The sequence below is a fragment of the Callospermophilus lateralis genome, chromosome 13 (genome assembly GCF_048772815.1).
Source record: "Callospermophilus lateralis isolate mCalLat2 chromosome 13, mCalLat2.hap1, whole genome shotgun sequence".
In the NCBI taxonomy this organism is placed as follows: Eukaryota; Metazoa; Chordata; class Mammalia; order Rodentia; family Sciuridae; genus Callospermophilus; species Callospermophilus lateralis.
The window spans coordinates 11902028-11928634 of record NC_135317.1 but is presented as its reverse complement, the minus strand read 5'-3'; the positions used below and the strand labels follow the sequence as shown (position 1 = coordinate 11928634).

Sequence of the window (26607 nt, the reverse complement as noted above, 5' to 3'; positions counted from 1 at the left end):
GAGGTTGCTGCTGGCACCTAGTAGGAGACCCCAGGAGTGCAACCTTGCCCCAAAAACGTCCAGGGTGAGACACCCTGACATCACCCCACAGCCTCGTGATGGTGATGGTGTTTAGCAGCCCCGAGCTGAGATCCCAGAGGTATTCACCACCCTCCCAACCTCTTGCTGCAGGTGGCTCTGGGACTGCAGCCCATGGCTGAGCCGCTCACCATCTTCACTGAAGCCTCCTGTGTAGGAGGTCAAGCCTTTACTTTCGATTAGAATTAAGGCTTCGTCTCACATGTCCCCATAGGAAGCACAACAGATCCTGCCCTCTGATCCTGGTCTGAGTGTCCTGATAGGACAGGGGCACCATGAGGGGGAGAGAGGGGTGGCCTGCTCTTCTCTGGGGGAGCTCCACAGTGTTTCCCAGGCTCATTCTTAGAAGTATGACCCTCCCCAACTGGTGGGGGGAATCACAGGGCACCTAAGGGTATTATTGCAACTACAAAGTACATACAGGGCTGGAGATGCAGCCGAACATACGGTTATATGGGCAGGAAAGAAGGCTGGGACGGGAGAAAGGTGGAGTGGAATATGGCCTTCCGTTGCCTTGAAGCAGGAGCCAGGATGCTCTGTGAGGTGAGGTGCTGATGGACACCTGTGAGAGGAAAGGCGTACAGACTGCCTCATTCCACGTTGTAGGCTGCTCCACCTGTTGGTCTGCCCAGCCCAGTCTTGTCTTGATGCCATTTATATACAGGAATGTCACCACATTGCAAGATGGTAGGAAATTCAATGGCAGATGAGAATCCCACTAACTGTCTTTTCTTCCCAAATGCCAGGCCTTCCCACCTTAATGAGTTGATAAGTTCCTTCTTCACTGTTCTGATCCCTCAAAAACAGTGTGGGCAGCCTCCCTTTTCTTCTGAGTCCATTCTAGTCCCTGCAAGGGGCTTTGTGCTGCAGGCAGGGGAGTGGCTGTGGGGCTGCCTGGAACCAGCTGCATTGCTCCTGGCAAGTAAGAAAGGGAGACACCCCAGCCCCTCCCATCACTGGGGGCAGAGGTCCTGGCTGCTTCAGTGATTTCAGAAAATGTCTTCTTAAAGATATCACCTGGAGGGCTGGGGTATAGCTCAGTGGTAGAACACTGGCCTCGTATGCTCCGCACCCTGGGTTTGTTCCCTGGGCAGGAGAGGAGTAGGCCACCTGCAGGTATGGGCATGCCATTCTGCATTTCCACATCTCCCCTGGCCTGGCTGCAGGCCCCCCCTGAGTTGTTAAGCCCAGGAAGGCTGCACTTCTCGGCATTTTTTAGTCTTAGGCACCTGCCCCAAGCTCCACGCTGGGGCCACCAGGGCTTATCTATGTCCACAGCCAATGCTGAAGGAAAGTGGAGGCTGAGGAGGCAGCTGAGCAGCCTTGGACACAGAGCTCAGGTCTTGTGCGTTGCCTTGAGGCTCTGGATGGGGCTCTGGCCCAGGAGAAGCAGAGCCAGAAAGCACTCCAGGAAGAGGGTGAGGAGGCCAGACCTAGGCCTCCACAAAGGGTGGCTTCAGGCCACGTGGAGGCTGGAACAGCACCAAGCAGCTCTTGAGGGCACCACGCAGCTGGCCTCCACAGCCACATGGCAGGATGGCAAGTCAGGCGGCCCTGCGGCCCATGAGCAAGAGCTTTGAGGTAGGACTGTTGGATCCGCATAGCCCGGCAGTGGGTACTCAGGAGGCAGGCGCAGGGTCTGAATACAAAGGCAGATGAGAAAGCACAGTTGGTGCCAGTGTATGGGCCCCAAGAGAATCTGATCCAGCAAGTGGACAAGTCAATCTTCATGTCAAAATAAAATGCTTGACAAAATAGATTCTTTAAAAAGGAGAGAGCCAGGTGACCACTAGATGGGGCTGGCGAGGGCAGGAGACAGGGAAGAAGTGGAGATAAGTATTGGGGGTACAGGGCCCTGGAGCACACCCTGGCTCATGGCTCACGTGGGAGGGGACAAGGTGCAGACTAAGCCCTCTGACCTGGACTTCTTGGAGGCCCCTGTCACAGCAGAGCCACCTCTGCCTGCCATCGGGCCACTTCTGTTTCCATTACACTTCAACAATGGCAGTGGGGCGGGTCTCAAAGCAAAGGGTAGATGACCAGGCGGCCTTGCCAGGCCTCCAGCTTCTGTGCTTTTCAGTCCAAGTGGCCAGCTCAGAAGAGCCCCTTAGACACATTTCCAGTAACTTCTTGGGAAGCCAGTTCCAAAAAGAGCCACCACAGGGTGAGACAGGTCGGTCATTAGAATTGCAGAGCCAAGAACTGAGTGAATGAAACCTCAGAGAACTGCTCACGTCTGTGTGTGCGCATCATGTGTGTGCGTGCCGTGCGTGTGCGTGCCGTGCGTGCGGCATGTGTGAGGTGAGACACAGCCAGTTGCTCAGGAGAGGCCGGGGGTTCTTTCCAGAGTCCGCAGCAGTTCAGTGAGAGGCAGAAATCAAGCGTTAAGGATCAGTTCCCTGTCAGTCAGTCCCAAATCAGGTTTGCAAAATTCTAGGACCAAATGCTAAAGAGCAACTTTTCCCAGAAGACATGTGCACCTGCCAGTTCAGGACTCAGGCAGGAGCAGAGGCAGAGGGAGCCAGTGCTCAGCCTGGGCTGGCGCAGTGGCTCCCTGGCTCCTCTCAGGACACCAGTCTCAAAGCTAGCCTTCCTCTTTCCATTCAAAACCAGACAAATGTTGCAAACAGATGGCAGGAAACATACGCATGAACCCTGAAGGCCTCCCTTCTTGGAAAGTCCTGGTTGGAGAATCTCTAACGCTGAGTGGTTGAAGGTGAAGCCCCGCCCTGTTGACCACTGACAGTGGCAGCCACCATGTGGCCTGCAGACCAATCCCATCCCCTGAAGAAGCTGGCTCCAGACGTTCGTTCCCAGCTGGCTGTGCCCAGGGCTTGCTTGTTGTGCCTGCTGAGCTATGTGAGCTTAGTGGGGACAGAGTGGCACTTGGTCTGCAAGTGTCTCAGCATAGTTGCTGGATAGCGGGAGTTGCCAGGCTAGTTGCCTGACAGCTTTGGCCGCCCCAGGTTGGTTGGTACTTCCAGTCCCGTGTGCAAGGTGACCTGGAAAAGAAGGGGTTGCTGAGAGGCTGCCATGGACGCAGGGTGCTGCCCTAGCACAGAGTCACAGGATGCCCTCTGCTTGCTGGAGGGCATCATGGGCAAAGCCCAGGGTGGCTCTGCCTGTGGGCTTTACTCATTGGGCCACTTAACATGCTGGTTAAGGTTCTGGTTGGCTTGGGCCTCTTTCCTCGCTGTAGGAGCCCTGCGGCTGGCTGACCACGCTCCCAGCGTTGTTAGCAACGGTCACACTGCTGAGCAGGCAACTGGTTCTCACGGCTGGGCACTCGTGCCCGCCATCTTCCTGCTGCCCTCTTTCCTTCCCTGTCTTCTGGGGTGTGCTTATTCAGGTCCCCCACCTTCGTAGACTAGCAGCCCACCTTGCTGCCCACCTCGAGGGCCTTCTTAAACTGCTATGGCCTCAACCCTGTGCAGGCTTAGCAGGCTCAAGGCAGATCTGCCCCGCCCAGCCAGAGGACTCTGCTAGAGGCTAAGGATGGCAGCCAGTCCTCGAGTCACAGTTCTCTCCCCCTTGCCCATCCTCTGTTTTTCGTGGCACCTCTGTCCCAGGCCTCAACACCATCGGCACCTGCCCAGGCCTTGAGCCCAGCTCCTCCACACACTGCCACCATGGAGCCCTGCTCATTCCAAGTGAACACCTCACAGTGCATCCTGGCAGAGGACAGCTTCCAGGAGGCTCTAGTCTACTTGGCTCAAGTGTGTGGCAGTGGCTGGTGGATGAGCAGCAGGGAGCCAGTCGCCCAGCCAGTCAGGGCCTGGAGAGGCGTGAGGTACCTGTACATTGCGGTTGAGGCTGAGGGCTGGCATGAAGACTCCGTCCACGTGGCTGAAGGCTGTGGGCCCCTGCTGCTGCCCATTGATGAAGAAGGTCAGGGTGTGCTTATTCAGGTCCAGCAGCACGCCCACTGTGGCCCCCTTGCACACTCCGCCTTCCGTCCTGAGGAGAGAAGTCCCAGGAAGACCTATTGCCTGGCTGCCCCAGGGTGCTGTCAAGAGCTTGGAATGACAAGTGAACAGGGAGCCCTGACACAGGAAAGCAGGGAAGAGCCTGGACACACTGAGCAGCACAGTTACAGGAGAACCCAAGTCCATGCGGCCAGGGACAACAGGACAGCCCCACCTCAAACTCAATACCTAGGGGCGGGGAGTGTTCATGCTGGTTGGGAGCCTCCTCTGGCAGTGCTTGTACCCCATGAACTGGCCACACAACAGACTCTACCCTGGGGCAAAGACTGCTCAACCCCTTCTTTCCAAAAGATCTGAGACCTGTGCCCAGGGAACTAAGGTTTCGCCAGGTGGGTTCCATCTGAAACGGAGGTGGGGTGGGTACTGCCAAGGAAAAGAATTCACTTGGTCCCCCTTTCTCCCTAGCCCAGTGAGCTGCTGGCCCTGATGGACGTGCAGATGCCCAGCCTGCAGAAAGACCCCGCCCTCCAGCTGTCCTCCCCAGAACCACCCTAGGGACTCTAGAAGAGCAACATGTGGCAGGGGCAGGCAATGAGTAGTGAATCAAGCCCTTTGGTCCTCATCCTGCAGTGGCAGGGACAGCCAGGGACTATGTCAGCAGCCCTGTGCTTGACAGAGTTGATGAGTTGCACTTTGGGCTGGAGAGAAGCATCGAGCGCCCTCTGGGTGGGGAGGGATTTTAAGTGAGGAATGCTCCTAAGGTCCTGGCCAACCTCGCCCTGTCCCTCTGGGCTGAGGCTATCCGTCCCTTTAGCTACAGGCAGCTGGACAGCGACCTGAGCAATGAGAAGGTCCCAGAGGACCTGGCTAATCAGGAGGTTGTTCCTCCAGAGCCAGGTTTCCTGGAGGGCTGGGCTCAGGGGCGGGGCCCTATCCCATACCCAGGAGGAGGGAATTACAACTGGTCTGTCTGTGCTCTTACTGACTCCCCAGTGCTATGGTGAGGGCAGCAGGCCTCCTCTGGGAAGGCGCTCACCTGCACCTGCTCCAAACCCACGGTGTGGGGGTGGGGTGTAAAGAGGTGATTCCCCTGTGCTCTCTTCTGGCCCCCGTTTCTTAGAGATCCCACTGCTGAGGCACCCAAGGGCTGGCAAAGTTAGCAAAAGATCAAGAAGGCTGTCCTCCCCTGGCAGGGATGTGCCCATACCACCCTGAGAAGGGGCTGGGATCCTTGGTTCAGTCCCTGTGGCTGGGCCAGTGTCTATGAAATGGCAATGCTACCTACTTCATAGGGTTAAAGGAGGTTGTCACTCCCATAGGCAACTGTCTCTGGGTGCTTGTCTGGCTTAAGCAAGAAGCAATAGGACTGGTGGGTTTGGACCTGGCCCCAAGCACACAGAGGAACAGAGCTTCCCCAAGTTTGGAGCCAAGGGCACTACCAGTGAAAAGGTGGTGGGCAGCAGGCAGTTTTGAGCACCCTCGGACCAGTTCCTGGCCAGACCAGACCTGGCTTCCCTGACTTCAGTTGGGTCCTCCCAGGTGAAGAAGGTGCCCAGGGTCTGTTTGCAGGAGCTGGTGGGCCCAGAGCACGATGGAGCTGGGGCCCAATGAGTGAGCTCCCTGAAGCTCCTCATCCCTTGGGGGAGTAATAGGGTCCCGCCAGGAATAGCAGTGATGTGTTCCTCCTCTGCAAAGCCCCATGGAACACAGGCTTGACTGGATGACTGTGCAGTGGAGTGAAACCAGAAAGAAAGCCACCCTGCGGCTGCCTGCTGGGCAGGTGTGGCTCCCATCACTGTCACCTGCTCTCATTGGGGCTGCAGGAAGTAGTCACTTCTCCCTGGTCCTTGTCAGACCACCAGGACCTGAAGACCCACGTGCATGTCCAGGGAGGGTGGCAGGTCACGCACCTGTTGGTGTGAGAGTTGCAGTGCATGAACCAGCTGCGGTGGTTGTCCACATACATGGCCCAGGCCCTGTCGTCCTTGCCCAGCATCATGTCTTTGGCCACACTGGCCCTGGCCACACCAAAGGCAGGGTCTGGGTGGTTGTCATAGCGGTCCACGTGCAGCTCCCAATAGTGCGCGCCCTTGGAGAAGGCAGCTGTGCCCAGCACCACCCGGTCATCGTAGCTGCTGCAGGTGGCTGTCTGGTTGTCATTGGATAAAATGATGTCCCGGTGCCCAGAATTGGGGTCAAATGTGAACCAGGCCACTGGAAAGGAAGAAGGCAAGAGAAGAAGGGTCAGGCGATGGAATTTGCTGGCAGCCTCTAATGTGCTCAGAGATAGACTCACCAATCCCCAGCCACATCCGGCGGTCTCTGCATGGGAAACACACACACACTTCCTGCCCTGTGTTCTCCAGGTGCCTGTCCCTCAGCCTCACCAAGAAACAGACAATCAGGCTTCTAGTCCCAACCTGGGGCACCTCAGGGAGTCCTGGTTCCCAGTACCTCCCAAATACTTCAGAGATGCTAGGAGTGAAAGAGGAAGTCCACAGAACACCCAGTTTATGGGGCCCAGGTCACAAGGCTCCATCCTCTGCAGCCCACGGGTGGCACCCTCCTGTCCCCAAGCCCCAGGTCTTGAGGAGGTACACACAGCAGGAAAGGATGGCCCCTCCCCAGAGGCAGTGCTCACCATCGGACGTCTGCAGGACAACGGTTTTACTGTAGGGCCCAAGGCCAGCAGTGCTGAAGGCTTTGACTCTGGCGTTGTAGGTGCTGTTGAAGTGCAGCCCGTCAATGGTGCACAGGGTCTCCTTGCCCACGTACACTTCCTGAGCAAGGAAGACCACTCTTTAGGCCCTCAGCATTTGGAAAAGCCCTCAGCAGATGGTTCTCAGGCACATGGGGCCACTAAAAGTGTTTTAGCCCCAACAGAAGTTACTCATTTTGTTTATTTGTGCAGCAGTAGGATTGAACCCAGGGACACTCTACCACTGAGCTGCACCCCAGCCCTTTTATTTTTTATTTTGAGACAGGGTCTTGCTAAGTTGCCCGGCTGGCCTCGAACTTGCGATCCTCTTTCCTCAGCCTCCTGAGTTGCTGGGATTGCAGATGTGGCCACCATGCCCAGCCCCAAAAAGAAGTTCTTGAATAAGGGAAATTACAACTTCTTGTGGCCTGGTCCCAGAACTTTTCCAAACTGGGAGGAAACATCTTCCTCCTGGCCACTGTGCCTGCAGGCTGCAAGGCATGTGGGGGTCCCAGGGAGGCGGGTCTGCAGGTCTTCAGCTAGCTAGGACACTGCCCAAGGACGTCCTGTCTCTGCCAAGGTGACCCTGTCAAAAGACTCTGAAGCTCTAAGGAACTCTGACTCCCACATCCCCTCCTACCCCAGAGGTTGGCACCTTCTGCTCCTGGGCCCCCGGGAGATGCTGTTTTCCAAGAGGATGAGACCCTCTGAGTCAGACCCAAGAATCTTTCCTAGGGTGTATTTTCTTCCCCATTCATTTCCAAGTTATGCTGGTCCTATTGTCCCTGGCCGCACGGCCTCAGGTTCTCCTATAACTCTGTACTGCTCACTGTGTCCAGGCTCCTTCCCTGCTTTCCAATGTGGGGGCTCCCTGTTCACTTGTCATCCAAGCTCTTGACAGTTATCTCTGTGCCAGGCATTGCTAAGGTCTTGTAAGTGTCACACAACATGGAAACATTGTTATTTTGTTTTTTACTCTGCACACAAGGAGACCTGGGGAAGGTTGGGAGCTGTCCCTGGATTGTAGCTAGTCCACCGAAGAGCCACCTTTCAAATGCAGGTCTGTCTCTGTTCAAAGCCACCCACCAGCTGCAGGGCCGCTCCTCCTGAGCTTAAGCCCTTGGGTCTGGTTTTCTCGGTGGCCATGACTCAAAGAAGAGGGATCACCTTTGCGCTCTGTAGGGCCTCCTCTTCATGTCCACAGCCTTTTCTCTGTTCCCATACCTGCTGTCTGATGGGGGAGCACCACAGAGGGACCAAGGTGTGCACCCCCAACAGACCACCATCTCTGACTCACGCCCCACTAGCCCATGCCCACCCACACTCAGCGATTCTCAAGGAACTGCATGGTTGTATTCCCCCCCCCCCCGCAAAAAAAAAATGAAATGACAGGTACATAGATACCTTTGAGAGAAACTAAGGGAGCCCTGACCTTTGGTAAACTGCTCAGTGGGGGTGGTTCCCTGGGGAAGAACTGCAAGAAATCCAGTGGATGCTGGTCTAGCGGGCAGGAGGTGATGGAGAAAGACCAGGGCTGTGCTCCCTGCATGCATGTGCACCTGGGCCTGGCCAAGTGGAAGCTCCAGGGACAGTCCTGCAGGGTTCTGACCTGGTGGGGTCAGGGGTGCCCTAGGGTTTCTGGGAAGAAGTTGCACTCAGGCTCACTAAGAGCCCTTATAGTCCCCAAGTCAGTCCACCTGGGGGCCATGAGTGCAGTATGTCACCCCAACCCAACAGCCATTTTTGATGTGTTTCTACACACCCAGCTCCTTGCCAGGTATTTGAGGCCTAGCAAGAGCCTCCTCCTCTAGAATGTGACCCCCCAAGACAAGCCTATCCCCTGAATGGCAATGACATGGATGAGATGAGGCAAGAGGAAACCTGCCCTGCTGGGTCCTGGGTAGCACATGAGGCTGGTAAGGCCTGCACCCCAGCGAGGGAGACAAGAGGGAGGAGCCTGCAGGTGGTGCCGTCCCTGGGCTCTGTCCCTCCCTCGTGCCAGTGCCAGTCATCCCTGTGTCCTCTATGATAGACGCTGCTGCTGGCGGGGGCCAGAGACAGCCTACAGCAGGGAAGCCCAGTCTCCAATCCCAGCTGCCAGCTCTCCATCCTGTGGCCCCTCCTCAGGGTGGCCTCAGTTGCCCACTCACAGCCTCACATTAGGATGCCCCCCATGCCCAGCAGCAGGCCTCACCCGGAACTGCCCCCCGTCCCCGTCGTCCAGCTCCAGGATGTAGCCGTCCACAGGGCTGTGGGTGAAGGGCGGTGTCCTCCAGGCCAGGGTGACACTGTTGTTCCGAGTGCAGCACTTCTCCAGTTGCAGCAGGGGGACGGGTGGCACTGTGACAGGGCCACTGGGTTAGCGCAGCACCCCTGTCCTCATGCCCCAGCCCACCCCAGGAAACACCTGGGTTACCCCCAGGCCAAAGAGAGCTGGGGACAGGGAAGTGCAGGTCCTGTGTCATTCTTCACCCCACAGCATATCCTGATCTCAGAACTGGGGTCATGGCCTACCCCCAAGCCTGTCACCCGCCACCAAGAGCCGTGGCAGTGATGTTCAGGCCTGTGAGAAGCACTTGAGGTAGCTCAGCAGAGTCCACCTAGCATGGGCCTGTGCAAGCCCTTTTGGCAGGGTGGAGAACTAGGCAAGAGTCAGCCTTACACCAGAGCGGGGAAGAGGGACACTACGGTTTACCTTCAGTGTCCCCCAAGGCTCTTGTTCAAGGCTTGGTCCCCAGTGTTGTGCTGTTGAAAGATAGGGGAGCCCTTGGGAGTGGGGCCAGGGGAGGTCCTCCCTTCACTGGGAACTGATGCCACCTTGGAGGGGACCCAGCCCCTTCCTCTGTCTCTCCTTTGCTTCCTGGCCATGACATGAAAGCTTTTGCTCTCATGTCCTAGCTTCACCATGCTAGCACCCCTTGACACATTTCACGGAACCATCTGACTTGGGACTAAAACCTCCCAGGCTGTGAGCCAAGTGGACCTTTGCTCCAGGCCAGTCACCTCAGGCATTGTGCTGTGATGGAGCACTGACCAACACAGGTGCAGAGATGCCTGCAACCATCAACCAGAAGCTTTCCAACCTGGACAGGGCCCGGGACAGAGGAGCAACCTTGGATGATGGATGCCACTCCCTGGAATTAGGAACGCAAACTGGGTATGCCCTGAACTTTATTGAACTAAGAGGGGACAACGTCATAGGTTCTAGCTCTCTTTGGGCTCAAGAGATTTTAGAGATTGATAGAATCCACTCTGACAATTTCAAAAAGGAAAAATGACAAGATTGATATTTCAATTTGACTCCAAGAATGGGGTCACTATTTTCCAGATGTTGGCTGAAGGTCCAGCTGGTTGAAATCCCCTGATTTCAGGTGTGCTTTCAGTGGCCACGCACAGCCTGACCCCCGCCCATGGGTCCCTTCCCATGCCCTCAGCGCAGTCTCTACTCCCCATGACTCCCTGTTGCAGGAGCAGCAGGAGGATACGGCCAAGCCTCCTCCCGTGGTGTGCCCATTTTGGGGTCTCTCCCTTGCTGCAGCTTCCCCACTCTGTCTGGCCCTTCTGCTCCTTGGCACTGCATCTCATTCACACCCAGGGCAGGTGGCTTGGGCGGGTGGCATTTCCCGACCTCATGGAGGTGCAAACTGTGGGAGCGAGCCTGGGGTATCAAGAGCCCCGCTTCTCCACACTCTGAAGGTCAGGCCTGCCTGGGTTCTCAAATCCTGCAGGTGCCCTCGCTTCCTCTCCCAGCACACCTGCAGGGCAGGACTCCTTCTGGCTGTCCCTTACAGCCTTTGCACCTGCCAAGTTGTACAGACTTTACCCAACCTTAACCATGCACTCCCTTGGTTCCTGCCATCTTCTCCTGCTCCCTCTGCTCTTTTTTAAATTTATTTTTTAGTTGTAGATGGACACAATACCTTTATTTATTTTTATATGGTGCTGAGGATGGAACCCAGTGCCTCAACTATGTGAGGCAAGTGCTCTACTGATGAGCCCCAGCCCCAGCCCCTCTTTCTGTTCTTGCCTTGACCTTCCTGCTCTTCTGGAGACACAGGAAACTTACCTCTGCCTGCGAAGCCCCAGCGCCTGCTCTCAGCTCTCACTAGATTGCCCCTCCCTTCTCCTCCCCTTGAGAAGCAGCCCCCCTGACCGATGCCCATTCTGCCTTGCGCTGGCACCAGCTGCCGCTGCCAGGCCTCACATCTCTCATTGTCTGGGCACTGTCCCCTTCCTTCTCTAGAAGAACAGCCCAGTCTTTGGAGGGAGTTTGCAGACTTGTTCACCACTGCACACAGGACACCTGCCACAGCCTGGCACATGGTGGACACTCCATGGGTCATTGTGAGTGAACACAAGAGGAAGCTCAGGCTCAGACAGAGGACCCACCCCACCCAGCTCCACAGTCAGGCCCACCACCTGGTGACCCTGCCCTGCCACTCTGCCTGTGGCAGAGAGCATCATGGGCTCCTAGCACCAAGCTGCCCCTCAGACCAGATGCCTCTTTGGGAAGAAGCACTGGCTGAACAAGGGCCAACTGTGGCTCACCCCTACATTTCATCTGAATGAAGTCCAGCTGGTGGATGGCCTGCAGCAGTGGCTCGCTGTCCAGGGTCAGGTCAAACTCCGCAGACACTTTTGGCTCCAGGGCACCTTTGACCCACTGCTCCTGGGACAACTGCACGCGCTTGATCAGAGCATCAGAGATCTTGAAGGGGAGCACAAGGTCGAGGGTTGGGTTTGTAGAAAACAGCGAAGGGTGAAGGACGGGAGCCAGGGGCTTGTTCTCTGTGGGCTCAGGGATGGGAAGGGGCTGTGCTGAGCACATGTCCTCGAGCCAGGGCCAGATGAAGCCACCCCTACTGCACAGTGCTGGCTGGATAGAGACTCACTGTCTTGTTTGAATTGTGATTCAACAGTGTGATGGTGACAAAAGTAAAGAAGCACTAGATATTTAGAGAAATTGGGTCAAACCCTTTCATGAAGTAAAGATGCTTTTCAAAAAATATGCAAAACCACGCTTGATTACATCTGCTTTGCCAGCTCTGGTACATTGCCAAGGGAAATGCTAGTTGTCTGTCCCAGGGTATGAAGAAAGTGTGCCCCAGTCCCTCTGAGCACAGAAGCCCACTCCCCCCAGTGCATCTCTTCTGATCATTCTGTGGCTTTTGCGGCAAACTCCGGCTGAATTGCACTTCCCTGGCTGGGAAGTTCTGCTCATCAGACATCTGCACACCTGCTGCAGAGCCAGGGCCCCATGCACACTTCTTTGGGAATTACCAAGAGGATTCGTCATTTTCCCCAGACAGAGGCTGAATCACTGCTGTGTTCCCGAGAGACATGCATGACCGAGCCAGCCCGAGGGCCACAGCAGTGATCCCAAGAGGGATGAACTAGCTGGTCATCGACCAGGTCTGCAGGACTGCACCCTAAGGGGAAGCTGTGTGGACTCTACCTGGCTTCTCCCTGGACAGTCTCTGATCTGGCAGACTGCCCTTCCCAGGCATGGGGAGGATGTTGACGGTTGGCGTCTGGCCACCAGAGACCATGCTAGCTCACCTCTCCTATGGAGGCTGCAAAACTAGGGTCAGAGCTGCTGAGGGCCCTGGCTGAGGGAGAGCTGGACCTCTGCACGCCCGAGCACAGGGACTCCCCACAGTGCTGCGTTGTGGATTGGCCTTGCCTAACACCTGGGCTGGCCTGGGGCTGGCACTTGTGAGCGGGAATGACACCTAGGGCCGTCCTGGTGTGGCCGACTCACCTGGAGGAACCCAGAGGGGTCGTTCTCCTTCATCACCTCCAGGCAGTACTCCATCAGCCCTGTGGACTGGCGCAGCTTCAGCGTGCAGTGGTTGATCTGGTCCCAAACCATCTGTAGCAGGGACTCCTCTCAGCAACTGCCTTCCCAGAGGAAGAGCAGCCAGGCCCCAAGAGTCAGCAAACCAGTGGGGAGGGGCCCTGGCCAGCCCACTCCTGCACTCTGCTCCATCCTACTGGGGACTAGAGGGGCCAATTCCCTCAACAGACTCTGGAATGGAGCAGTGTGGAGAGAGGGCCTGGCCTGAGCTCCACCTGTGTCTGTGGCCACCCTGGCCTTGCTCCACTGGCCAGCAGGCAGGGATGGCCCCAGGATGGCTGCATCACCAGACACGGGGCTTCCGCCAATACTCGCTCCTCCTCTCCTCAAAAGTAATGCTTCCTGCTTGGTTAGGAAACGCTCCCCGCTCCCCGACACCACAGGAGGGCTGATGTGACAGCCCTCCTCAGTTGCAGAGGCACCTGCCAGGGGTGCAGTGGGGGGCGGGGTCGCTGGCCGTCCCCTGGTGGGGATGAGAGTATACATCAGAGAGAACTGAAGAAAGGGACAGAGGCAGAGCCCAGCCTTGCCATTGTGACGGGTTGCTCCCACTCTACAGATGAGGACAGGAGGTAGGAGGTAGGAGATGGTGGCTGCTGTTGCCTGCCCTTGGCTTTGCAGGGAGCATGGGTGGTGACTGTCCCCTGAGCGCCACCCACCAGCAGCTCAGCCCCTCCTCACCACGTCCTTCCTTCCCTGGCCCCTCAACTAAGGTCCAGCACTGAGCAGGAGGGCATGAAGGGGACCTCAGGGTCGGCCCAGCTGCCTACCTTCAACTTGTGCTCCCTCTCTTTTGTCACCTTGGTGAGCAGCTTGGCCTTCTGCCGCGTCAGAGCCTCCACCAGAGCGTCACACTGAGCCACCAGGCAGGCCTCGTAGTCCAGCCCATTCTCCTGGGGAGACAGAGAGCTTGAGGGAGGGTGACCGAAAGCCCACTAGAGAAGCCTTGAGCCCCCTATGTTGCCCCATGGGAGAAGGTCCCAGTGCCCCAGGGCTGACCTGTGCATGCCTCATGCCTGGGGGTTGTCACCTCACAGACCACTCCAGAGGCTCCTGTGCCTGGGGAACACTCTCCAGAGCCAGGCCCAGGCCGCCTCAGACACTGTGCCACCGCTAGTGTGTGCCCATCCCCTGCAGGCCAGGACTCAGCGCTATTTTTCCTACTTTCCAAAATTTCTATGACACATACTTTGGCTTTTTATAATCAGAAAAAAGTGAAACAAACAAGAAGCAATGTCCTCGCTCTAGGTCTGGCTCTGTCAGTCTGAAGGAAGGTCCTCAGACCTCGGTCAGTGTGGGTCTGCTTCAGTCCCCCCCCCCCCCCCCCCCCGGTGTCATGGTGAAGTCCTACGCCAGGACCTCAGAAGTGCCTGTGCCTGGGGACGGGGTCTTTAGGAGGCCATGGAGATCTAATGAGGTCATAAGGCAGTTCCCAATCCAACCTGACAGGGTTCTTACAAAAAAAGGAGAGCAGGACAGACACACAGAGGTCACCCGGGGACTCAGGAAGAAGAGAGCAGCTGCAAGCTGAGGAGAGGCCTCAAGAGGGATCCACCTGTCATGGCCGTCACTTCCAGCCTTCCCGACAGAGAGTGCATCTGTCCTGTTCAAGCTGCCCTGTCTCTGGTGCTCTGTGATAGAGTCTGGGTAAACTAATCCATCCTGTGTGTGTGAAAAACTGGGACATCATACTTCAGATGCCCCGAGGATGTCATCTGAGGTTAGCTTATTAGGGCATGGGTTTTGCTCTAGTTTGGACTGTAAGCATCCCCCAAAGGCCTGGTCCCCAACCTGTGGTGCTATTGGCAGGTGGTGGAGCCTTTGCGGGGAGGCCTGGTGGGCGGAGGTTAGGCTGCTGGGGACATGCCCCTGAAGGAATCTTTGGGACCTCAGCCCCTCCTCTCTCTGCTTCCCAGCCACCAGGAGGCCAGCAGCCTCCTCTGCCACTCGCTCCCACGGAGGCTTACTGGGCTACCACAGGCCCAGAGGCAGTGGAGTCCAGCAGTGCGGACAGAAACTGCTGAAACCATGAGCCTGAACAAGCCTCTCCTCCTCGTGAGCTGACTGTCTCGGGTGTCTATCATAGTGGCAGAAGGCTCACCAGTTCTCACGGGCTAGGAATTCAAGGGCCCTCAATCTCCTCTGCACCAGCTGTGCAGATCTGTTACAGCTTGGCCTTTTGTGCACCCACCTGTTGGGGCTCCCTCCCCTACACAGGGATCCCTGAAGCAAGACTGACTGAGCTTAGGATGCTTCTCAGGCTCAGTGGGGCACAGTGCAGGTGCTCAGTAAACACCTGGATTTACGTTTTGGTGCCTCGATTACATGGGACTATTTGGGCACAGGGCACCACTGCCACAACCTGTGTGGCCCAGTTGGATCACATCTCTCCAGCTCCCCAGCACGTGGCCTCTGCTTGCTGGCCTCCTATAAACTCCATCCCACATCAGTGTCACATGCATGTCAGCAGACAGTGGCAGGCGACATGCAGGGATGTGCGAGGACACACCAGCCCTCTGGTGTGGGACCGAGTGCCCATGGCAAGGCTTGCCCCTTCTTCTCCTACCTGGCAGGTGGGGACCTGTCCTTGCTGAGTGAACCAGAGCATGCTCACCTGGATCTGCTGCAGGATGTTCTTGAGCTGGACCAGAAACTCCTTCGCCTCCTTGGCCTTATCCGAAACCCCGTTTAAGGCCTGAGAGAGCTGGGCCTGGAAGAGACACGACATTGTAAAAGGAGGGGTCAAGGGAACACTGCTTGTGCCTCGTCCTGGAAGCCACACTTGTGCAAGGGCTGCAGGAGTCCCCTGTGCAGGCCGTCCTCCTCTATAAAGGGACCATAACTGAGGCCTAGCCCCAGAGTACATGGCTTTTCCCAGAGCACCTAGAGAGCATGGGTGGGCCTCCACCCTCCCTCTGACCCCGGCCTGGCAGAGGCAAGGACTGCTCACTAGCTGTGGAAGGTAACAGGCCTGTCCTGGGTGGAAGCAGCCCAGGACAAGGGGACAAATGAGCCCATGGCCTGGCCTAGGCCTGCTCTTCTTTGGCAGGTCTATCTCTGATCAGTTGATGCTATGACCATCCTGTACCCCAAGTCAACCTCCACTCTCCTTGTTCCTGCACAGTCACCGTTCAACCTGTGGGCACACCAGAGGGAGGAACAGAGAGAGGCCCGTGGCCCTAGAGGTGAATTGGGCCTATACCATTCTCTAGTAGTTTCCAGCATCCGACCTTGAGCCCGATGAGAAGGGAGTGGCCAGCAGAGCCACAGAGGGGACTTCTGAGCCCAAGACCAGCTGCTGCAAAATAGGATATGTGGGAAGTGAGCTGTACCCCCATCTGAGGGACTCCATGGTGTGTGGAACAACAGCTCTCAGGCTGTGCTTGCCCTGGGTGACTCCATGGTGTGCAGAACAGCAGTCCTCAGGCTGCGCCTGCCCCAGTGATTCCATGGTGTGTAGAACAGCAGTCCTCAGGCTATGCCTGCCTTGAGTGACTCCATGGTGTAGACCGGCAGTCCTCAGGCTACACCTGCCCCTGTGACTCCATGGTGTGCAGAACAGCAGTCCTCAGGCTGTGCCTGCCCTGAGTGACTCCATGGTGTGTGGAACAGCAGCTCTCAGGCTGTACCTTTTCCTGAGTGACTCCATGGTGTGTAGAACAGCAGCTCTCAGGCTGTGCCTGCCCTGAGTGATTCCATGGTGTGCAGAACAGCAGTCCTCAGGCTGTGCCTGCCCTGGTGACTCCTTGGTGTGTGGAACAGCAGTCCTCAGGCTGTGCCTGCCCTGAGTGACTCCATGGTTTGTAGAACAGCAGCTCTTAGGCTGTGCCGTTTCCTGAGTGACTCCATGGTGTATAGAATAGCAGCTCTCAGACTGAGTGATTCCATGTTGTGCAGAACAGCAGTTCTCAGGCTGCACCTGCCCTGGTGATCCATGGTGCATGGAACAGCAGTTCTCAGGCTGTGCTTGCCCTGGTGACTCCATGGTGTGTAGTAGAACAGCAGTTCTCAGGCTGTGCCTGCCCTGAGTGACTCCATGGTGTGCAGGACAGTAGCTCTCAGGTTGTGCCTTTTCCTGAGTGACTCCGTTTTGTGCAACAGGAATTTGCCCTGAGTCACTGTATTTCGAGTACAGGTGCCAAGGTAGAAGAACTCTACACATTGTTTGAACAACCATCATCTGCCTGGCACCACCATAAGGCACAAATTAACAGATAATTTACATATGCCAACCTATCAAACTAAATCAGGAACACCTGGACACGTGGCCATCCCAAATCTCATCAGGAACACCAGACATGGGAGCTTATCAAACTCACCAGACAGAACCTGCTTAACGCAAGGCCCATAAAAGGAGGAGCCCTCTGAGGCTGGCCCCGGTGGCACTGTACCCTGTCACCTGGTCACTCCTCACTAGCCTTGCCCAGGAGAATCGCCACAGCAGTGAATCTCCAGTTCTGTTCTTGGGCTTTAGCAGCATTTTTCTCCTGGCCCCTCCAAGGGTACACCTCTATCTGACACTTCAAACTCATGCTCTGAAACAAACTGGCATCCACCAGGGTCCATTGCCTGGGCAACTCTGTGCAAAGAGTTCCTTGACCCTTATCTGACTTCCGCCTTGACCCTTCTGCTCTGTGTCCATATCCCTCTGCCTGTGCTGCTGGCCCAGCGCCCTCTGACCCTGAAGCTGCCTTACCCTTTCTTAGTCTTTCTGTTTCTTATATGTAAATCTTATGAAGTGTGGTGTGTGCCTTGAGTGTTTCAGATATTAGAAATGAAGAGTGGAATGGAAGGAAAGGACTTGTGGGTGTCTGTCCTCTGTCACGTGACCCACCGGCATTCAGTGAATCACAACAACTGCAAGTGTGTAGCCTGTGAATTTACTGTTACTCAATGAATCTGACATTGTAGAAAGACATAGGCGTGTCTTGTCTATTCATGGTATGGTTTGCTCATAATGGGGGCATCTGCTGGCTGAGCTCAGGTCCATGGCGTCAGTGTCCTGCGTTTCCTGCGTACACACACACACACACACACACACACACACAATCCAATTTGTCTTTGAAACCTAGCCATGGATGAGGCAGATGACCTGGTTTTTAACTAGTCACATTTTCTAAATGTAAAGGCTGAGAGTGGAGCAGGGCAGTCCAGAGACATCTGGCTGTCACAGCCACGATCCAGGACTGGAAGAGCCCCTGGCCACGCAGCACTATGTCTCTCTCTGTGGCATTAAAAAAGTCCAGGAATGTTACTCTTTAGACAGTAGCAGTGGTTCTCAGAGAGGGATCCCTGTTTGTGTCAGCATCACTGCGGACCTCAGTGGAGGTCTGGCTCCTCCAGAGCTGCCCATCAGAAACCAGGTGGAGCCCAGGAGTCTGGGTTGACCCAGCCCTCCAAGAGCATCTGGAGCCTCACTGGCCTGGACAATGACAATTTCCAGCCTCAGCTGGAAATCTCTGATTAGCTGGGAGCAGGCCTAGCGCCATGCATGGAAGCCAAGGGAGGCTCTGCCGCTCTGGGTGAGGTTCAGGTGAGGGCTGGTCTGTTCCAGGGAGCCAGGAGCCTCCGAGCAAGGGTGGCCCCTCCAAGAAGCTTCTCCTACTCCACTGCTGTACCCCTGCACCCCTGCTCAGGCACCTCCCTCTGAGGCTCACTCTAGAGCACCCACTCTGCAAGTTTCAAGACAGCAAAGCTGTCAGCAGAACCTGGGGTGTTCCACGCCCACCCTCCACTGACGGCCACTGGCCACACTTGGCTCCTGAGTACCTGAACAGGCAGCTAATGTGGCCAGGGAGCTGGATTTTTTTTTTATGTTTAGTTATAGTTGGACACAATACCTTTATTTTAATGTGGTGCTGAGGATCGAACCCAGGGCCTTGCACATGCTAGGCAGCTCTACCACTGAGCCCAGCCTCAAACTGTGGAAGCTGGAATTTACATGCTATTAAGTTTAATATGGAAGGGGCACAGATCTTGACCTCCATCCTTGGAGGGTCCAGGGCCCAGGATACTTAACCTTGGAAGGAGGCTCAGATGGCAGCATTGTCCACAGGCTTGCAGGCATCTTTCAAAGTGATCAGTTATCAGCATTCAGAGAGGGGCAGCAAGTCCCTCCCCAAGGCACCCACCCAGAGCATAGGCCCACCAAGGCCAGGCCATTCCCTTCTCAGCTATCTTTGTAACCCAGACAGGGCACCTTAGACAAGGATGCTTACGCCTCCAGGTCAGGGCGCCAGCACACTGTGCTCTTCCAGGGTCCTACACATGCCCTCCCCTAGTGGCCATGCAGAGGCTCGGCTCCTTCCTCTCCTCGGGCTCCACCTCCTGACCTTGTCTAAACCTAAGGGCCTCTAAAGGTCCCACCTCTTCACATCAAGGGTCAGGGCTTTGACATGCAGGTCTGGGGTTCACATACACTCAGGACTGTCACCTCCCCCAGAGGCCACCTCCCCCTATCTCTAGGGGATCAATGGGGCAACTGTTTTTTTGTCTTTGCACAGATGGGAGTTTATTAAAGAAGAGCAGAATGGTTGGTAGACCCCAGGCCTGTGCTGAGCGGGGTAGGTCATAGCCGATCTGCCACCTTTGCCGGCAGGGAGAGAGGTCAGACCTGTGCCAGGCACCGGCACAGCTGTGCTTCAGCCAGTGCCTGCCTCCCAGCAGCCCTGCCTCCCCAGCACCAGCAGACCTGCTTCCCACTTGGCAAGGAGACCATGACTTTGGGCAGTGCCTGGCTGAAAACAGAGCCATCTTGTGGCTCAGTGGCCTACAGACTCACCACCTGCTTCCCCTCTGCTGCCTCTGCATGGCCAGAGAGCCCCTCAGCACAGAGCCTCCCAGGGCCAGCCCTGTGCTCAGTCAGGTGAGGGCCTATCCCCCGGTTGGCAGGCCTTGGTGGGACCCAGGTGGGCAGGGACGGCTGGCGGCCATGGAAGTGTCCCCACAGAAACGCACTTGTCCTTCTTTCCACCCAGTCCCATGTGTGTGGGGGAATGATGGTAAGTCACCTCTCCTGGCCTGGAAGAGGACTGTGGCAGTCACACTGGGTCCCCAGGAGTGAGCAGCCTGGGGTGGAGCCCTCAACCTGTCTCAACCTTCAGGGCACCAGCTCCATCTTCCACAGGGACCGCTGGGTGTTGGCTGAGGACCCTGAACACTATTCCTAGTCCTCCCCTAGTAGTACGAAGACCTTGAGTCTGAGAGGTGGGGGGCTTGGCTTGCCCCAGTGGGCAGATCATAGCTAACTCTGGGAAAGAAAGGAAAGGCCCAGGCGGAAGACACGCTCTGCTTTCTGGTTGAATGGTTGTAACTGAATAGCAAGGGGCAGTTAGTGACTTCCTTGTCCTCGCGAGTGAGAATGCATCCCTAGGAGTCTGGTTTGGGACAGTTTCCTCCTAGGTCCAACCAATGCCTATCCGCCCCACAGAGCATCTCCACCAGCAGCTCCCAGAGCAGTCTGGGTTCCTCCCAGGCAGGGTCCTGGGCCAGTGTACTTCAAACTCCAGCTTGAGAGTCCTGGGAAGCTCCTTGTTTCTGTTCTGCCCTAAGGTTGGACAAGTGTGGTGAATCTGGCCCCACGCGCTCTCACTGTTATGCTTAGCACACAATCAAGCCCTCCCTGGTTCCTTAGGAATTGTCCGATGCAGGTCTACCGTCTCTGGAGCTGTCTGTCTGAAGTGTCTCCTGGGACCCACCTCTGTTTGAAGTTCGTGGCTTTTTAGCTGATCCCAGGTGCTTGCCAGGGACTGTGCGGGGTCACCCGGGGACCTTGCTTTCAAACTTGGTCCCTGACCACCAACATTAGGATTTCAAAGGAGGTACACAATGTAGACACAAAGACCTTAGAAATGCTGTGGGGGACTTCATTTCACATAGAGGAAGTTGAGTGTTTAGTAAAAGGTACCAACTATAAAGGAGCACGTAAATGTGCTGTGTGTTGCCACCCAGTGTCCTGATAGAACTTGCATGTGTGCCAACGGCGCTCGCAGGTGTGTAGCCATTTGTCTTTCTTCCCACCTTGAGGGTGCTGTGAACTTGCCCAAGGTCATATAGCTAATTAAATGTCTTTTCTTTTTTCCTGGTACTGGGGATTGAACCCAGGAATACTCTACCCCTGAGCTATATCTCCAGTCTTTAGTATTTTCATTTTGAGGCAGGGTCTCCCTAAGTTGCTAAGGCTAGCCTTGAACTTGCAATCCTGACTCAGCCTCTCGAGTCTCTGGGATCACAGGTTGTGACCTGTGAAGGTCATTCTTATGTGCATGTGAAAGGGCTAGAGATGGGCGAACCATTACCCCAGACATGAAAGGTATGGGGACTAAGACCCATGTTACAGTGTCCGGGGTGTGACTGAGTTGACACCACCCACTAATATTTAGGGGACCATACGCCAGGTCCCCAGGAGACCCTCCCTGTGGCCCTGTCAGTCCCCCTGCTAGACCAGCAGCCCCTGAGCCTGGAGCAAGGCTGGGCTGGGCTCAGTCCCCACGTGTCCAACTGCTGGTGAAGATTGCTGCTGAGAGCCCCCACCCAGGGCCCTGAGCCCCCCACACCAAAAAGCCCCCCGGCTCTCTACCTGGCTCTGCTCTTATTTATGACAGTGTCCTCTGCTGTCTAGAGAGACTCCAGGCCCTCAGCTCTGCATCCCAGGCTGTCCATGTTGCTACCCTTGGGGACGCCACCCTTCCTCCAAACTGGGTCCCCAGGCCACCCTGCTCTTCCCCTGCTGGCTGGGCTCTGCTTGCAGCACCTCCCATTGGCCCTGCCTAGAGCTGCTGCCAGCACCCACCTGGGAAGACGCTTTCCAAATTCGGCTCCTCCTGAAGCTCTGGCTGTCCTCCCCAGTAGAATGTGCTCTTTGAACGCCCAGAAGGGGGCCTGGCTCCCAGCCCGTGCTGCAGCCACCCCCATGCTGTGGCCAACTCCACACCACAAGCCAGTCCTGAGTGTCTCTGGTGCCATATGGTGCCTGAACCAGTGCTGTACCCCACAAACGCTTGATTTGATTTTGCTCTCCATTGTCTAAGCCTCCCCCACACTGGGCATGATTACGATGGCCAGGTGGACATTCCTCACCCTCTGTTCTGTGGCACCAGGCACTAGCAGCTCCCCGTGCCCTGCAGACTGACCCGCCTTTCATGACTCTTTCTAGGTTAACTGCCACCACTGAGCTAGCCCTAGTGCAGTCACACAGGAGGGCGCTTCTGATGACCCTCCCTATCCTTGGCTGCAGACCCGCAGGCCCTCCACCCACCCTGCAGAGCCGGAGCAGACCCTGCCCCACCGGCAGAGAGCTGCCTTGTTTCCTGGTCTTTTCTGAACTGCGGGCGCTAGGCTCAATCAATGCCCAAGATAAACACAGCGGCCTAAAGACCCGAGCCTCAGCAGCCCTTGCGGTGGAAGCAGACAGGTCTGAAGGGGAAGCAGAGTAGGGAGCCACAGCACCACTGGAGGTGACTCACAGGGCTGGGAGGGAAGGTGGGCACACGGAGGCCTCAGCAGTGGCAATAGGGCCAAGGGGGATCCTGGGGCGGGGGTGCTAGGAACAGTCCCCTCCCCAGGAGCCCCTGGGTTCCACGAGCCCACAGGCTGCCCCTCCCAGAAGCCCTAGGAGCCAGTCCCACCCTAGAGGGGCTGTCATGGAGTCCTGCTGTAGGGCTGAAGCTGAGGGTCAGCGAGGGCTAGGCCCTGCACAGAAGTACACTCAGGAGCAATGAGCTCAGGGGTCACCATGAAGGAGCCACGGTGGGCAGCAGGCCCTGCCATGTTAAGTTGGGTCTCAGAATCAAAGGGGTCTTTGGCAGGACAGGGGACAGGATTGGGGGTCCCTAAAGCAAAGCGGCTCAGGAGGTCAGCTCCTGTGCACTGGCTCCCTGAGAGGGCCAGGCTACGTGGAGGTCTCCTCTACGGCTGGCAGCACAGAAGATGGCCATCTGTGAAGACCCCCACCCTTCAGGGCCCATCCAGGCTGGGCAGAGAAGATTCTGAGTGGACCCACCCTGCCTGGAACAGCCGGGGTCATTCTGTCGTGGGTCCCCTCGGCACCTGAGCTCCCTGCCACCACTGTCAGAAGGGCCTAAGTGACACAGAGTCATCATCCACGTCTGAGCCAGAGTCTGCAGAGCATCAGGGCTGTTCCTTCCAGGGACAGTCTGCTTCCTTGCCCAGGTCACTCTGGTATGGCTGCTTGACTCATGCGGCCTCTCCTGCTGTGCTCTGGGTGTTTGTGTCCCCAGATTCACACAATGGATACGAACTCCCAAGGTGGTGGCATCAGGAGATGGCTCTTCCAGTGATGGAGTTGTGAACGCTGGGCCTCTCAAGAGGCTCCCGGCCCTTAGAGCCTCAAAGAGGCCTCAGGCAGCTCCTCATCTTCCACCCACGAGCACACAGGGTGCAGGTGCTCTCACCTCCCCAGACTCCAGAGCTGCCAGCACCGTGATCTCAGGCTTCTGTAACTAAGAGGAATAAACTCCTGATGTTTAGGCCCCTGGGACGTGGTGTGGTGCTTCAGTCCCCTGTGGGCCAAGGCGTTTGCATCCACCTCACATCTGTGACTACTAGCTGCCCCTCCTGCCTCCCTTTTACAAGGACCTTGGGCAGTCACAGGGTCAGCTGAGGAACCCAGGACCATCTCCCCTCTCAAGATGCTCCACTTCCACACATCTGCTGGGTCAGGGGCCTCCCCAGCCCAGGGATTCCGAGGTGGATGCCCTGGAGGCCGCCATTCTCAACCAGAGCCTTCCTTCTCAGCCTCATTCCCCACATGCTCACTGAATAGCTCTGTCCACTGCCTGGGAGGACCAGTGTTCACAGGCCATGTCCTGTCTGGTGGCCACAACAGAGCTCTTCCCTGGAGTCCACCCTGCTGGCAGCTGACAGCCCCACCCCCTGGGGCTGCCTCAGGATCTCCTGCACTTCAGAGGGAGTCACAGCCACATGCCTCCTTCCTCGGACTCAGAAAGCCAAGTCCCCACCCCTTCCCTTCTTTCTCTTGACTCTTTTCCTCCTGGGGCAGGCCACAGAAACTCTGACCTCCCTGCCCACCTGCCTCGGGCTGGCCACAGAGAAATCCTCTGATCTGCTTGCCTGAGAGTGCACCAGGAGACCCTTTGAGTGGGTCCTGCCCACGCTGGCAGGAAGGAGACACCTCACTGTGTCTGCACCACAGCCCTGCTGAGCTCCCTCGTCCACCAGCCTCACAGCAGACCTCTGCCCACTTCCACTACTACACGCTGTTCAAAAAAGCCCCAAAGGACAGCTAAACACAGGGAGGTCCTGGAGGGCGTGCGCCTGGGGGGCCGTGGGAGCTCCCCCTCCCCCCCTCCCTGGACATCTCTCCCTCTGTGTCCTTTGTAATAACCTTTATAATAAACCGTGAGCGTGAGCAAGTGTCTGCCTGAGCTCTGGGACCACTGGAGCAAGTCAATCAAACCTGGGGGACCCCGATTTATAGCTGGTGGGTCAGAAGCTCAGGGAAAGCAACCTGGGGCTTGGGGTCAGCACCTAGGTGGGGGTCCTCGGGGATGGAGCTCTGAACCTGTGGGGTCTGACACTGACTGCCTCCAGGAAGGGAGGGTCAGAAGAGAAGAGCATTAGAGGACACCCAGCCAGTGTCCACTGCAGAGCTGACGGCCTGCTTGCTGGTGCGAAGAAACCAGCACACCTTTGGGGTCAGGTCACAGAATTGTGAGGGTCTAGTGGCAGATATGGAGTCTGGGTTTGCCGATGTGGCCTCCTGTCCAGGACTTCAGACCTGGCTGAGTGCTGAGGCAGAAGGCCCTGTGCTGACGGATTCCCTGTTCTAGGTAGGCCAGTGGGTTTCTCTTGCTTGCCACATTGACTCGTAGGGGAGCTGATTGCACCCAACCTGCTGGGTGAGGGTTAGCAGCGCCTGCAGAGCCTCGGCCTGCGCAGTGCCCTGGGGTGGCAAAGGTGGCCCTTCTCTCTGCGCCGCCCACTTCTCGCCTTCTCATTCTGAGTCTCCAGATGCTGACTGCTCACGCATCTCCCAGACTGCAGAGGGCAGCAGCCTTGCTAAGGTTTGCAAGGGGCCAGTATGGGTAGGTCAGCACCACCAAGGGACGTCCTCGGCTAACACCCAGGCTGAGGTAGAAACCAGGAACTGGCTTCCCATCAGACAGGCCCAGGGCATACAATGGTGTCTCACCCTGACCATGGGGTCAGCTGGTGCCTAACGACCCTCAAGAGCCCACCTGGCAGAGTGAGACCCAGAGTAACTGGGACACATTCCCTGGGGCCTGGGCTCATGGAGTTCTGCGGAAGTCGACAGAAGAGCACAGCCGGCACCCGCTTGCACAGCATAGCCATGGCCACACTCTGCGCCTTTGCCTGCCGCTCCCCTGTAGGTGTGCCTCCCTTGCCTTGCAGGGCCTAGTGGGCATCCCAACTCACTCCAGTGCCCCTCCCTCCACTGTCTTGCCTGGAAGCTGGTCCTCAGGGACCCACACCTACTACATCCTGCTGTCTTTCTCTCCTGCTGCCATGTGTGGTCTTGGAGAGGGAGAGCTTGCAGGTTCCATCTTGGGATGAGGTACTAACATGCTTCCAGTGAGTATTTGTTGAATAAGTGAGTATTTTCCTTGGGCAACATGTCAGGGAAGTTTCTGGAATGAACCAAGGGTCAGCAGCAAGGACCAGAATTCCCCTTTAGCTTTGTGCCTGACGTGCAACGATTGTGCGACTGACTGCTCTTATACTTTGGGGATCACACTGCAAAAGGCCTCGCTTGATTTGGGGAAAAGGTCCATTCATACATTGTTGGTGGGACTTTTTCCAGTAACCACTCTGGAAAGCAGCGTCGAGGTTCTCAAAAGACGAGGAATGGAACCACCACTCTACACCACTCTACAGTATAAATCCAAAAGATGTAAAAATCCGCATACTGTAGGGACACGGCCACATCAGGGTTTACAGCAGCAAAATTCACAACAGCCAAGCTGTGGAAACAACGAGGTGCCTTCAGTAGATGAATGCACAAAGAAAATGTGGTAGGTCCACACGACAGGCTATTAGCTATAAAGAGAGTGACTTACGGATTTGCCAGTAAATGGATGGGCCTGAGAGTTTCTCTGATATGCAGAAACTAGTCCAAAAGAAGGGGGGAGTTAAAAAAAACACACAAAGAAAGAGAGAAGGATAGGGAAAAAAGAGAGAGAATTTCATCAAGATAGAGGAAAGATCAGAAGAGTAGATGGAGGGGATCAAAGAGGAAGAGAAAGGGATGGGAAAAGGCAGGGACCCTGGAATGGATCTGATAGAACTTCTATATGTGCAGCCTGGACGTGGCACAGTGGGTCCCAGCATCAGATGTGTCCACAGGACACTAATTAGAAAAATAAATGGTAAAGGGATTGAAGGGGGAGTGGGGAGAAGGGAGGGAGTGGGGACAGGTGCGTGGGCCCTGAATCAGAGCCAGTTGAGTTTCACACCTTTGTGATAACATCAGGGTGTACCCCAGGGTTGCATGTAACTAAAAGGAATTGAAAGAAAGAAAATAAAAGAAGAAGCAGGCCTCACCCCTGGAGACGCCAGGAGGCAGGCAGGCCTGGGATGCTGTAGGCCCAATTCAACCTCAGGCCACCACCTGCAGCTTGCTCAGGAAGAGCCAGGTCTGTGCTCTTACCATTTTGCATTGAGAAAAGATATGGATTTTAAGCAAAATCAATCTAGAAAAAGTCTAGAACCAGAAAAGGAGTTGAGAGGAGACTCAGTGGTAGAAAGGACCGTCTGCCCCCCAGGCAGAGCACCGGCTCCAGGAGTCGGACCCCACAGGCAGTGTCTCTCTCTCTGCAGCTCCAGGCTCAAGGAAGAACGCCCCCCACACAAAGTAGAAAACAGACCTAAAGACAGGCCAAGTGGAGGACACCACAGGATTTTGAAAGTGTTTCCTAGTTCTTCCACAACCAAAGGAAAACAGAAACGTTGTGACCACTGCCCAGGGTGAGTGGTAGAGGCTGGAGTGAGCTGGGAAGAGCAGGACTGAGTCTGCATGGGCTGGCCATGCGGAGCTGTTGCCTGCCACA

At 56.3% G+C, this 26607-nt stretch overlaps 1 protein-coding gene across 7 annotated transcripts in view; it reads right to left on the bottom strand.

Moving 5' to 3' along the window:
- Positions 1-2646: 2646 nt before the first annotated feature.
- Trim67 (tripartite motif containing 67) overlaps positions 2647-26607 on the bottom strand; it is a 33589-nt gene continuing 9628 nt past the window's right edge. For 2 of the 7 annotated variants that reach the window (XM_077105131.1, XM_077105132.1), the window contains 9 exons: positions 15174-15269; positions 13330-13452; positions 12464-12574; positions 11251-11410; positions 8897-9042; positions 6646-6784; positions 5915-6218; positions 3873-4035; positions 2647-3080 (listed from right to left, as the gene is read on the bottom strand). In XM_077105131.1, coding sequence (XP_076961246.1) covers positions 3015-3080; positions 3873-4035; positions 5915-6218; positions 6646-6784; positions 8897-9042; positions 11251-11410; positions 12464-12574; positions 13330-13452; positions 15174-15269 — 1308 coding nt within the window. In that variant the 3' untranslated portion in view covers positions 2647-3014. The remainder of the gene's footprint in view (positions 3081-3872; positions 4036-5914; positions 6219-6645; positions 6785-8896; positions 9043-11250; positions 11411-12463; positions 12575-13329; positions 13453-15173; positions 15270-26607) is intronic. The other 5 variants (XM_077105130.1, XM_077105133.1, XM_077105134.1 and 2 more) reach the window with 4 other exon arrangements.